This window comes from Pseudorca crassidens, chromosome 11 (assembly GCF_039906515.1).
Source record: "Pseudorca crassidens isolate mPseCra1 chromosome 11, mPseCra1.hap1, whole genome shotgun sequence".
Taxonomy (NCBI): Eukaryota; Metazoa; Chordata; class Mammalia; order Artiodactyla; family Delphinidae; genus Pseudorca; species Pseudorca crassidens.
This window is the reverse complement of record NC_090306.1, coordinates 97,092,964-97,105,456: the sequence shown is the minus strand read 5'-3', so window position 1 is coordinate 97,105,456 and position 12,493 is coordinate 97,092,964. Positions and strand designations below refer to the sequence as shown.

The following is a 12,493-nucleotide window of genomic DNA, read 5'->3' as shown; positions in this document are numbered from 1 at the left end:
GCAAAAACCAAACTAACCTGAATTTTTTTTTTTTTTTTTTTTTTTTTTTGCGGTACTCGGGCCTCTCCCGTTGCGGAGCACAGGCTCCGGACGCGCAGGCTCAGCGGCCATGGCTCACGGCCCCAGCCGCTCCGCGGCATGTGGCATCTTCCCGGACCGCGGCACGAACCTGTGTTCCCTGCATCGGGAGGCGGACTCTCAACCACTGCGCCACCAGGGAAGCCCTAACCTGAATTTTTTAGGTAGCTAAGTTAGCCTTTAACTGTGAGGCTATTTATACTTATCCCACTCCATGTGAATATTCACGTTTCTTAGCAGAATTAACGTGTTTCATTCAACAGCTTAGGGATGATTACATAATATATAGTATGTGCACCATATTGCACGGTATTATCTAAAACATGAAGAATGCTGAATTTGGATACATATCTGGCCCCAAAGGTTTCCAGTAAGGGGCTGAGGATTGTCAGAACTGCCACTGGGGGATGGCGCGAGGGTTACATGAGAGAATGTTTTTTTGTTTGTTTGTTCGTTCTGTTTCTTTGCGGTACGCGGGCCTCTCACTGTTGTGGCCTCTCCCGTTGCGGAGCACAGGCTCCGGACGTGCAGGCTCAGCCGCCATGGCTCACGGGCCCAGCCGATCCGCGGCATGTGGGATCTTCCCGGACCGGGGCACGAACCCGCGTCCCCTGCATTGGCAGGAGGACTCTCAACCACTGCGCCACCAGGGAAGCCCGAGAGAATGTTTTTTAACAATGGTGTGAGCAATGGTCAGTCCCAGAATCCAAGAACAGAACGGGTAGGATGGAAGTGGAAGGTGGTGATCTATGAAAAAGTGTGTGTATTCGCCTGCAGCGAAGAAGCTGGAGTAGCTAGTTAGGGCAGCTTCTTGGCTGGCAGGCTCAGAAGTTAAGGCTTAATCCACGGGAAATAACAAGGGTTGGGGGTGGGCGTGGGCAGGGTCATGGGAAGTAACAAAAAGGGATTTGATTCTTAGATTTGGAGGGGCAAGCCTGGCGGCAGGGAGAGCCGCTAGGAGCCGCCTAGGACCTAGGTGACCCCGAGCCCAAGCAGACATCAGCAAGGGCGATTCATGCAGAGTCTGGGAAGCAGGGAGGGCCAGGGTCCGTGAGGCCGGGCAGCTGGACCCATGACCCTAGACGGTGAGGTGGTTCCGTCGCCTAAGACCTTCAGAACCAAGCACGGGCCCCCACAGCCAGATTCTCGGAGGAATAGCCGAGATGGGGCTTGAGGGAGGGGGGCCCGAAATCAGGAAGCATTAAAGACAAGCTGGTACCGGGAAGCGGCTCTGGGTTGGGAGCCAGGAAACCAGGGTTCCCGTCTTTCCTCTCCAACTTCGAGCTGGTGGAAGCGGTGCGACTCGTCCCACTTCTATGTGCCTGCAAAATGGCAACAACGCTGTGTGGGACGGAAGCGGGATACCACGTGGGAAAGCGCCTTGGAACTGAAGCCCCAACAGGGTTACTCAGTTCCAGAGGTTTCATATGAAACCTGGATTTCATATGAAAAGAACCGACGTAGCCATTTTCCTTCACCGTAACAGCCGTTTCATCAAATTTGGCTGCTGCCCAACGCCTCAGGACAACTCTCTGCCGGCGAGTCCGAGGCTTTTCACTAAGTTTGAACTCAGCCGCTCGCCGTAGAGCCTCTAAGTCCCGCCTACGAAACTGACGTCCCGGTCGGAACGTATGCAAGGAGAGGACGAGCGTGCGTGGAAACGGCACTCAGTACCCGCCCCCCGACCCGACGTCTGCCGCGGGCGCGCGCTCGCACGCCGGAAGGGGCGGAGCCAGACTGGAATTTATATATCGCGCGCCGAGAGTCGACCGATCTCTACCGGCAGCATCCGACGGCAGGATGGTAAGGGACATTATGGCGGACTTCTACTTGTCTGTCGCGGCGGCATGAGTGAATCCGCGGCACATCCCCGCCATCTCGCCTCACCCGGTGCCGGAGTTCTGCTCTAGGGGCATGGGGCACTCAGCAGAATCCGCAGTCAGGTGTATTTTCTGAAAATGTCCGAGGCCTGAGGTTGGCTTTGGGCCTGCCGGTCGGCTGGCGAGAGGCCTTGCCACGGGAGCTGGGTTGGGGGGCCCAGGCCCGACAATCTCCAAGCCACGGATTATTCCTAGATCTCGGCCTTAGCATTCGAGATCCGAGTCATGAGCACTTTCGCCAGGAGGACCTTGGGTGGGAGCGTTTGGCACTGTTGTGAAAGTGGGAGGTGCAGAAATCCAGGCCGCAGGCGGCAGGGGAGGCTTGTGTATGGGTTGTTGAATCCTCATTCTGAAACGTCTGGGACGGTTGGTACAACTCCTTGGGCCTCTAGAGTTATCAGAAACCAGAGATGATGAGCTTATTGACGGGCGGACAGAGACTTGTGTGCTGATTGTCATGTTCTGATTTGGTTCTGTCGAGTTCTAGTGGCCTCCACTTGCCAGTTAGCTCCCGTTGGGAGCATGAGGAACCTTTACTACCATTACCTGCCACCCAGCCGTTTGACCAGGAGTCCCTATTGTGGACAGAATGTTTATTGGAGTACAGTTGCTTTACAGTGTTGTGTTTCTGCTGCACGGTAACGTGAATCAGCTATACGTATACATATATCCCCGTCTCCCCTCCCTCTTGCGTCTCCCTCCCGCCCTCCCTATCCCATCCTAGGTCGTCACACAGCACCAAGCTGATCTCCCCGTGCTATGCAGCAGCTTCCCACCAGCCATCCATTTTACATTTGGTAGTGTGTATATGTCCATGCTACTCTCACTTCGTCCCAGCTTCTCCCCACCCCCGTGTCGTCAAGTCTGTTCTCTATGTCTGCGTCTTTATTCCTGCCCTGCCACTAGATTCATCAGTACTGTCTTTTCAGATTCCATATACGTGCGTTGGCATACGGTATTTTTCTTTTTCTGACTTCATTCTGTATGACAGACTCTAGGTCCATCCACCTCATTACAAATAACTCAGTTTCGTTCCTTATGGCTGAGTAACATTCCATTGTATATACATGCGTGGTCAGAATCTTAACTGACTCGCATATAAGGCTGCTTGTTAAGCGATTTTTAATGCCATTACCTGGTGTGCCTTTGTGCTCTTTAGAGGAAAAGGTGGGTGGTTCATGTCCTTTAAATTATAGGGTGAGGGTTTGAGATACAGGTTTAACGCATTTGGCTGAATAATGCCTTTTAGACGTGTGATCCCGAAAAAAGTAAATCCAGCGCATAAGCCTGTGACCTGGGTTCCTGGTGTGGGTCCAGCATTGCTGGGAATCTTAGAACCTAGGCCTCTGGGGATGCAGAGGCGTGAGCTACTTAGAAGGTGCTAACGTTGATCGATCATTTTCTCCTAGTCTCACAGGAAGTTCTCCGCTCCCAGGCACGGGTCCCTGGGCTTTCTGCCTCGGAAGCGCAGCAGCCGGCACCGCGGGAAGGTGAAGAGCTTCCCCAAGGATGACTCTTGCAAGCCCGTGCACCTCACAGCCTTCCTCGGCTACAAGGCTGGCATGACCCACATTGTGAGGGAGGTCGATAGGCCAGGGTCCAGTAAGTACATGCTGCACCTTCCTAGCTGATGGGAGGGTAGGAGTTGGTGGGAACTGACTAGATGGGGCCAAGCTCTCAGGAGAGCAGGCTTTGGAGAGATCAACAGAACCTCTAGATATCACAATGGAAATATATTTTAGGATCGATTAATGCTTCCCGGGTTCAGGTGGCTGGCAGTGCTTGATTTAGGCAGAGGGATGTAATGGTGTAGGGGAGCGTGATGAGGAAATTTGTCAAGAGCTGCAGCACAGAGAAGTATGCTAACATGGGAGGTGGCAACCATTGAGGGTTAAATAGAGACTCCACTCACATTTTAGTGGCAGCCCTGAACTGTGAGCCTCACCTGAACGCCTGAATACTACCCATGTTCCTGGGTTGTGAAGTTCGAAGTAGAAAAGGCGCTAAGTAGAACACGGTGCTGGTGATTGAAACACAGTAAATAGACAGTTAAAATGGTCTATGCTGAGGAATTACTACCTCACTATACTTAGTACTCTTGTATTTTCTAGGTAATAAGGAGTTTGTCTCTGGAGATGGTTATGATAAACCAGCACCGAAACCAGGCTGTTACTTGGCTGCATAGGGTCCAGATAGTTTTGTGCTGCAAAGGTCAATGCACACAGACTGAGCATTCAGCAGTGAGGGAGTTTGGGCTGCGGTGCAGACTTGCCCACAAACCTTCCTGTCATCTGAAGCAACTTGCTTTGCTGGCCTGGAAGGGTACGCGACATTTTTCCAAAAGAGCCCTCCTGCCGGGTACTTGAGGCAGCCGCTCAGGTCTAACTGCCTGCTTCGTCTGCAGAGGTGAACAAGAAGGAAGTTGTGGAGGCTGTGACCATCGTGGAGACGCCGCCCATGGTCATTGTGGGCATTGTGGGCTACGTGGAAACACCTCGAGGCCTCCGGACCTTTAAGACCATCTTTGCTGAGCATATCAGTGATGAATGCAAAAGGCGCTTCTATAAGAACTGGTAAGGGAGCCGATGCCGCCCTCGCCCTGGGTTAGGCTGGCCAGGAGGGCCAGGGCCTCAGCTCCGTAGCCGGGGTGGGAGGAGCTGCTCTGGTGTCAGGTTTAGTTGCAGAACAGGGCAGAACAATCATTTGCTGCGCTGGGAGCAGCATCTTGAGACATTTCCTTCAGTGCTCACCTTAGTGGGTGCTACCTTGAGTCAGTTCAGTATTTCCTGAGTTGCTGGCAAGTGTTGAGTCTACTTAGAAGCTGAGGGGTAGCTGTAATGCCCCCAGACCCCACCAGCCCCGGTGTGTGGTCTGGTTAATGGATAACCTGGAGCAGGAACTTGTGTGTCTGAATGTATGTGACTTGCATCATTAATCTTGTGGACCTCTGCTCAGCTCCGCTCGGCTCTGCCCGATGAGCTCCATCTAGGCTCCGCTTGCCGGTGGAAAAGGCTCCTTAGAAGCCGGCAATGAGCCCTGTCCCCACACGGTGCCCGTGTCTTCCGCTCACCCCTTGGAGGGTGATGAAGGCCGGCACCTGGCCCCCTCCCCAACTCTGCTCTGCTCCTGAAGGCATAAATCTAAGAAGAAGGCCTTCACCAAATACTGCAAGAAGTGGCAGGATGTAGACGGCAAGAAGCAGCTGGAGAGGGACTTCAGCAGCATGAAGAAGTACTGCCAGGTCATCCGTGTCATTGCCCACACCCAGGTGAGCGCCCACTGCTTATTGTCAATGGAGGTGATGACCTACATGACCACCTGTGGTCTTTGGGGGGCTCAGTTGCCTTCTGAGTTGATCCTCAGCTCACACTGGTTTTGTGTCAAGCCTCAGGATTTTAGGGATGGTAAGACTTAGAGGTTCTTATACTTATTTCCTGGAGGAGGAAGGGGTTGTTAAAAGCAACACAGTCCAGCCAGTGCCCTGCCTTGAGGCCTGGGTTCCTGGGGCCATATTAAGGACAGTTGTCTGCTTGAGAAGGCATCCAGGTCTCCTCACATAGGGTTGGTTTTTTTGTTGCCAGCAGAGGGCACTGTGTCCCCGATGGTTCTTAATTAGGGAAAACCACATCCCATTTTAGGAGAACTGGTTGAAGGAACCGGTGAGTCATAACTAACGTTGTCTAGCCCCTAACTGAAAATAGTGTTGAAATGCTGGCTGTTTGCACTTCAGACCTGACATGTGAGCTGAATTAGCTCTTGGTTGTCTGGGTAGGAATGGGTGCCGCCTTTGTTGTCAGTCTGGGCGATTATCCTGGGTGTATACCCATGATTCTAAGTGATCAGTAGTCCTGTGTGCTTAGTGGCGACCAGATTACCATAGATTTGTGGTGTGTGTCCATTACTGAAGACGGGTCAGTAGGATAACACTGGACAGCTCTAAAATCTGTTTAGATTCATTCCCTAATCACAGCTTGTACTCTCACAGTGTTCTCCTGCTCCCAAAATAAGTGGCTTACTGATAGTTAACAGAGCAAGGTAGATGGCCAGGGTAAACCAGGGCAGGTACCCCAAGGGAACTGGCCAAAAGGACAGTGAGCAGGAACATTGGGCTGGTTGGTCCCACGATCTGGTTAAATCAGCCTGTCTTAAGGTGGGCCTGGTGTGTCTGTCAAGGATCAGCTTATTCTGACCTGATTCAGGCACCAGAATTGAAAGGGGAATGGTACCCAGTGGGGAGTCGTAACACTGGAAAGCAAAACTGTTGCCTGTCGTGCCCAGCCTGAGTTCCTCTCACCTTGAATCATCTGTTCCTTTTAGATGCGCCTGCTTCCTCTACGCCAGAAGAAGGCCCACCTCATGGAGATCCAGGTGAACGGAGGCACTGTGGCCGAAAAACTGGACTGGGCCCGAGAGAGGCTAGAGCAGCAGGTCCCTGTGAACCAAGTGTTTGGGCAGGATGAGATGATTGATGTCATTGGGGTGACCAAGGGCAAAGGCTACAAAGGTGAGCTTCGCAGTGGCCCACATTGCTGTGGCTAACCTGGGAGAGGGGTGTCAGGCCCAGCTGTTCTGTGATGAGGCCCTGGAATGAGCGCTGGCACAGCGCCCGAGTCAGACTGCGGAAGTATTCCTTGCTGCCTTCCTTCTGAGGACAGTGCTGTGGTCAGGTGGCTGGGGTAGCATGTGGGACTGGGCATGACATACGCTTTGAGCACACTGCAAAACGCGCTGGGAGGCTTCCTGAATGCTCTCAAATGAGCATGATCACGTGCTAGTAGGGCTGATTTTCCAAGGCCTGTTCTTTGCTGATTATAACTCAAGGGTTGTGTCTCAGCTGGTATTCAAGCTTGCATGGAGATAGAAGAAGGGAGAGGACATGGCAATCATGTTGCATTGCATGTTCTGTGGACAGTACCACAAACTCAAGTTGGGCATTCATAGCAAGAAAGGGCCAATGGCATGGGTGCCAGGCACCCCAGTAATAGCATGTGTCTTATCCAGGGGTCACCAGCCGTTGGCACACCAAGAAGCTGCCCCGTAAGACCCACCGAGGGCTGCGAAAGGTTGCCTGTATTGGGGCGTGGCATCCCGCACGGGTGGCCTTCTCTGTGGCTCGGGCCGGGCAGAAAGGCTACCATCACCGCACCGAGATCAACAAGAAGGTGAGGTGCCCAAGGGGATCCTGTGGAGACTTTAACCCTAGGAGGGGCAGGGTGGTCCCAATATTGGGAATTGGGGTTTCCAGTCCCCGTCACCATCGGTCCATTTGTGGTGGAGCACCCCGTGGACTTAGTTGCTCGTGTCTGGTGGCACAGTTCTGACTCTCCGGTGTCATGATAGTAAAGTGCCATCTTTGAATGTGGTTCTGGTGTAGCTGACCCTTGGCGGGGCTGAGGACGTGAGCTTTGTCTCCCCTCTCCTGTTCCATAGTGTTTGGAGAAGCCTCATCCATTGTCTCACTGGATGGCATTGTTTGCAGTTCAGGCCCAGCCACCTTTTCTTTGCTCAAAGCCTGGGACGCCCCCTCACTAGGGCCGAGGTCATAGCTGCTTTCCCAGAGCCCTTTGTAGGCTAGCCCACCCCCAAGATGGATCATTTGTCCCTAATGGCTGTCCTTGCGTCCAGCCAGCTCCAGAGGCCTCTGAGCTGTCTCTCCGACCAGTTTTCTTGTTCTCAAGTATTTATGCTCATTTCCTCCTTCAGATCTACAAGATTGGCCAGGGCTACCTCATCAAGGATGGCAAACTGATCAAGAACAATGCCTCTACTGATTACGATCTGTCTGACAAGAGCATCAACCCTCTGGTGAGTAATGGGAGCTGTCCATGCAAAGCCTCAGATATCTGGTCTGGGGGGGGATTTCTGGTTCCAGGCTTCCCCTATGGGGCTGGGGCCATTTTTACAGCCAGTTAACTGGACCCCTGTACAGCATCCAGCTGTCTGCACCCTTTGTCATTGGTGGGGGGGGGGGGAGACTGGCTCGTGAGGAGTGGGGTGGCAGGCCCAGCTGTTCAGTGATGATGCCCTGGAATGAGCGCTGGATGCGGCGCCCGAGTCAGACTGCGGAAGTATTCCTCGCTGCCTTCCTTCTGAGAACAGCTCTGGTCAGGTGGTGGGACCACCGGGACCTGCGGGGGCGGGGGGTGTCGTGTGCGCGGTCAGACCTGTCTCCAGCCCCGTACTTGATCTGTGCTGACCTTTGATGGCCTTGCTCCGTCCCAGGGTGGCTTTGTCCACTACGGTGAAGTGACCAATGACTTTGTCATGCTCAAAGGCTGCGTGGTGGGAACCAAGAAGCGAGTGCTCACCCTTCGCAAGGTGAGGCTGGAGGAGGGGGTGTTGAGCTCTGTTTGGGGGTTGGGAGGGAAGGCGGGGAGGGATGATACTCCTGACTTTGAAGGCCCGGGAGGAGGGAATTCCGTGTCTGGCCTGGCCTGGCTGTTTGCTTCTGTTCTTAATTGTATTCTCATCCGCCTGGTGGCAGGAGGAAGCCCCTTGGTAGTGGCTGGATGGTGGTGTTTGGAGTGGGTGGGTGTCCTGATTCCAGGACTGATTTAGATGGAGTTGGCCTCTGCCCTCTTAAAATGAGGGACCTGTGAAAAAAGATGGTACAGAGAAAGGCGTGGCTCTGTACCCTTGCTCTCTTGGTCCACAGTCCTTGCTGGTGCAGACCAAACGGCGGGCCCTGGAGAAGATCGACCTCAAGTTTATTGACACCACCTCCAAATTTGGCCATGGCCGCTTCCAGACTGTGGAGGAGAAGAAAGCATTCATGGTGAGCACCTACCTCTCTGCCCTCGGGCTGGGGTGGGGGTGGCTTTCAGCTGCTGTCTCCTGTCAGCCTGCCCATCTGGTGCTGATGCAGAGGGGGCCACCTTGTGCCTGTGTGTGCCCCGGGCTGTGGAGACCAGCCCGGAATCTGATGGCACTGCGGTTGGCGGTTATTCTTGACTGCCTTCTATCTCTAACCTTGCCTGCTGCATTTCTCTCCACAGGGACCACTTAAGAAGGACCGAATTGCAAAGGAAGAAGGGGCCTAACGTCAGAACAGATTATACGGCTGGTAGAATCTCAATAAAGTTATTTTCCAGTGACATCATCTGCCTGTGCTTCACCTTCCCGGTCCTGGCTGCCTCCCTCGGCCCTCATGCTCCCAGGGGCGTGCTGTCCCCCCAACCTCTTTGGTTGCCTCTTTCCCCTGCCACTTGCCGGGCCCCATGCTTGGAGCAGACTAGGTGAAGCGGGGGGTGAGAGCCAGCCAGCCTGGCCTGCCCTGCACAGCCAGCCTGGGGAGTGAGCTCTGTGTGAAATGCTCGTCGCAGGGCGAGGAAGCTGGGGCTCTGCTGTAGCAGTTGTGTCTGCAGCTTGGAGGGAGGCAGTGAGGAAGGATCTGGTGGTGCTGTTGCCCATGGGCAGGGCAGGGCAGGGCCTGGCTCTCTGCTGAGTGCAGGTGCCTAATTCAGTCACTAGTCCATGCAGGAGGGGTTCCAGTTAGGGCTTGTGGAGGCTCTTCTGTAGCCAGCGGCAGAGTTCTGGCCATGGGAGAAGCCCTGAATGGCACCCGGGACTCGGGGAAACACTGGAATGTTTGCTTTGAGGAAAGCCCTGGTGATTAACCAGGGCTTCATTAAAACGGGTGAGAATGTGGACCGGCAGAGGTCGAGTGCCTCGACCAGACTCACCTGGCTGGGTGAGGTCACTGAACCCCAATTTCCATTCTGGTCTAGGTCTGCGTTGGTAACTTGGCTCAGCCCCCGGTCCCGTGCCGACCATGTTGTGCACCTGCATCACGTAGGCTGGTAAGAGCTTGGCTGCTAGAGCCCAGCACCCAGTCCTGTGATGTCTGGCCCACCCTTTGGTGGGGTGACTGAACCCCAGTCCAGCCCCTGGCATTCCAGGTGTACAAAATACCCCCGCTTATCCCCCTTCCGGCCGCAGCTGCTCCCCACGTCACATCTGCCCGTGTGGTGTGTGTGCCTCAGCGCCACCTACACGGAGGGCAGAGAGCACAGCTACAGCAGCGCCCACGGCCCTGCCCGGTCTTCTGGCAGACAGCTGGTTGCCCACCAGTTAATCACTTGGGTTCTGGCGTCTTCTGAGCCTTAGTTTCCTCTTCAGAAGGGGGAGTGATAGCTGGGGATAGATGGAGGTCCCATACTTACGGTGCTGTCTCAAGATGACTGGAGGTGGCTGAGTTGAACCTCTGGTTCCCAATGAGCATGGTATCCCCATGACTCGCGTGAGGCCCTAAGATGTCCAGTCAAGGCACAGAGGAGGTTGCAGGAATTACATGTGGGCCCTGAGGCAGAGGCTGGCTGAGGTCTGGAGGGGCTGAGCAAGAGCCCTTGGCGCGGGACCCCTCCCCAACGTCTGTCTGCCCACTTCTTTGGAGTCCTTTCTGATCTCTGTGGGGCAGTGGGCCTCAAAGCCAACTTCTGGGCCAATTTGCCACCGCATGCAGCACCCGTTGGCTCAGGATCCAGGCCTAGACTGTCCAGAGCTGCATTTCAGGCTGGAGCCACCAGGGGGCGAGAGTGGGCAGCACCCAGTTGGGGCAGCCCTGCAGGAGGACCTCTGGGCTTTGCGGGGAGTGCAGAATCCCTTCCCCAACCGGGGTCTCTTCAGATGCCCCATAATCCTGGGAGTCAAGCTCACAGCCAGAGGGTGTCAGGACCTGCCTCAAGGCCACCAGGCACCTGCGGCAGAGCCAGGCATGGGAGCTGGGCTCCTGGTCTTTGGGTTCTATTCACTGGGGAACTTCAGTCATATCCTGGGGCGGCTGCTGAGCTGGGCAGTGGCCCCACAGCGTCCCCTCGCTCATCCCGGTTGCTCTTGGCCTCTTAGCCTGTGGGCCTCCCCAGACCCTTAGGCCAGCCCTGGAGCCCAGCTGCCCGCCCAGCCCAGGTACGAAAGGCTTTGCTGGTTTGAGCCGTCGTGGCTGGGCCTCACTCCCTTTCAGGACTCTGCCCAGTTGTAGGTATGGCCAGGATGACTCGGGACGTGGGTCCAGAGAACAGGCTGAGGGTGTGCACATGTGCCTCCAACAGCACAGGTAGAGCACACGCTCACGTCCCCACACATGTGACGTGTGCAAAGAGCCTTTTCAGGGGCAGGCTTGCTTGACAAGGGCTGAGCCCTTATCTGTTGACCATCCCCGCGTCCCCATCCTCGTTTCCGCCCTGCCCCTGGCCAGTGAGTGCCTTGAGGCACACCCAAGGCCACAGATCTGAGCCTCAGCCTCATCTGGGTGGTGACTGGCCACCTCAGAGGTGGTGGTTATGGGACCCAGTGTGGAAGACAGCCCCAGCGCGTGCACAGAACGCCTGGAACTGGTCAGGACGAGTAATTGGGCTTCCAGGGGCAGCGGGAAGCTCAGCCACGTGTGTGGGATCAGCTTCATTCTCAAGAAACCTGAGCGCCCGCGGTGGACAGAGCACTCCTCCAGGTGCTGGGGAAGCAGTGCTGAACTCAAGGTCTATCTCTCAAGGAGCTTTTATTCTAGTTGGGGAGGGCAGACAGGAGACACAGGCAAACAAGACAGTTTCAGAAGTGATGAGGGACTTCCCTGGCGGTCCAGTGGTTAAGACTGCTCTTCCACTGCAGGGGGTGTGGGTTCGATCCCTGAAGATCCCACATGCCCTGTGGCCTAAAGTAAGAAAGAAAGCATTTATCTGCTAAGATAATATTTGGGTAATACAAATGATAACGCTTTCGCCCTGAATTAAGGCCAGCAGTTTGCTGAAGCTTTTGGTTTTAAGCAGGAGCGTAAAGTTCCTGTGGTCTGTTGGCCATTTCAGAACTTTATGCATGAAATGGTTAATTCATTAGAAAGAAACATCTGAGTCATTGGTGATAGATGTGGGTCAGAATTTAGAGATCCCTGATTTAACTTTCTTCATTAGAATTACATTACTGTTAAGTCTAGTTACTACAAAAGTTGCTGTGGATCCAAAAACAATGATTCTGAGCTGAGCTTTCTTTGAATATTATCCTTTTGTATGGTCAGGGCCCTGATTTGTATATTTTAGACTTCATTCAAATTGGAAACTTAGTAAATATAAGTTTGGGGCTGTAAAGCTTTTTGAGTTGTATATTGGATTGTGAAAGTGCATCTGTATTATGGACATTGAGAAAGTTACTTTCATAGTAAATGCACTTTATTTTTTACTTAAAAAAAAAAAAATTTTTTTTTGCCCACGCTGCATGGCTTGCGGGATATTGGTTCCCTGACCAGGGATTGAACCCGGGTCCACGGCGGTGAAAGCACGGAGTCCTAACCACTGGACCGCCGCCAGGGAATTCCCCTAAGTGCACTTAGAAAAAAAGTGATGAATGCTGTGAAGAAATAAGACAGGACATTGGGATGCCGAGTGATGGTGCAGAGGAGCCCTTTCTGAGACCTGAGGGTGTAAAGGATCCAGCCTGGTGGAGCTCTAAGAGGAGAACACCCCACGCGGAGGGAACAGTAGGCACAAAGGCCCTGAGGTGGGAACGAGGCTTTGGGGCTCAGATCTGAACTCCCGAGGGAGGCAGCT

General features: G+C 54.1%; 1 protein-coding gene and 5 non-coding genes across 6 annotated transcripts; all 6 read left to right on the top strand.

Moving 5' to 3' along the window:
• The first annotated feature begins 1,764 nt into the window (after positions 1–1,764).
• On the top strand, positions 1,765–9,052 carry RPL3 (ribosomal protein L3). Its single transcript, XM_067698134.1, has 10 exons — positions 1,765–1,881; positions 3,368–3,560; positions 4,363–4,531; positions 5,091–5,226; positions 6,276–6,462; positions 6,960–7,120; positions 7,662–7,763; positions 8,181–8,276; positions 8,614–8,733; positions 8,954–9,052. Exons 1-10 carry the CDS (start codon positions 1,879–1,881, stop codon positions 8,996–8,998), a joined length of 1,212 nt encoding a protein of 403 aa, XP_067554235.1. The 5' UTR covers positions 1,765–1,878; the 3' UTR covers positions 8,999–9,052.
• Positions 2,364–2,428, top strand: LOC137203047 (small nucleolar RNA SNORD43). The gene has a single exon (XR_010932877.1). It is a non-coding gene; the product is annotated as a small nucleolar RNA SNORD43 (small nucleolar RNA).
• LOC137203076 (small nucleolar RNA U82P) lies at positions 5,036–5,090 on the top strand. The gene has a single exon (XR_010932901.1). It is a non-coding gene; the product is annotated as a small nucleolar RNA U82P (small nucleolar RNA).
• LOC137203069 (small nucleolar RNA U83B) lies at positions 6,522–6,614 on the top strand. Its single transcript, XR_010932896.1, has one exon. It is a non-coding gene; the product is annotated as a small nucleolar RNA U83B (small nucleolar RNA).
• LOC137203068 (small nucleolar RNA U83B) lies at positions 7,965–8,058 on the top strand. The gene has a single exon (XR_010932895.1). It is a non-coding gene; the product is annotated as a small nucleolar RNA U83B (small nucleolar RNA).
• A 2,616-nt stretch (positions 9,053–11,668) lies between the features above and the next one.
• On the top strand, positions 11,669–11,798 carry LOC137203055 (small nucleolar RNA SNORA2/SNORA34 family). The gene has a single exon (XR_010932884.1). It is a non-coding gene; the product is annotated as a small nucleolar RNA SNORA2/SNORA34 family (small nucleolar RNA).
• The last annotated feature ends 695 nt before the right edge of the window (positions 11,799–12,493 follow it).

Bases quoted from the DNA above. Each gene is read 5' to 3' on its own strand.
- RPL3 (XM_067698134.1), top strand. The intron at 5,227-6,275 runs GTGAGCGCCCAC...TGTTCCTTTTAG, and splicing joins GTGTCATTGCCCACACCCAG to ATGCGCCTGCTTCCTCTACG. The intron at 8,734-8,953 runs GTGAGCACCTAC...TTCTCTCCACAG, and splicing joins AGGAGAAGAAAGCATTCATG to GGACCACTTAAGAAGGACCG.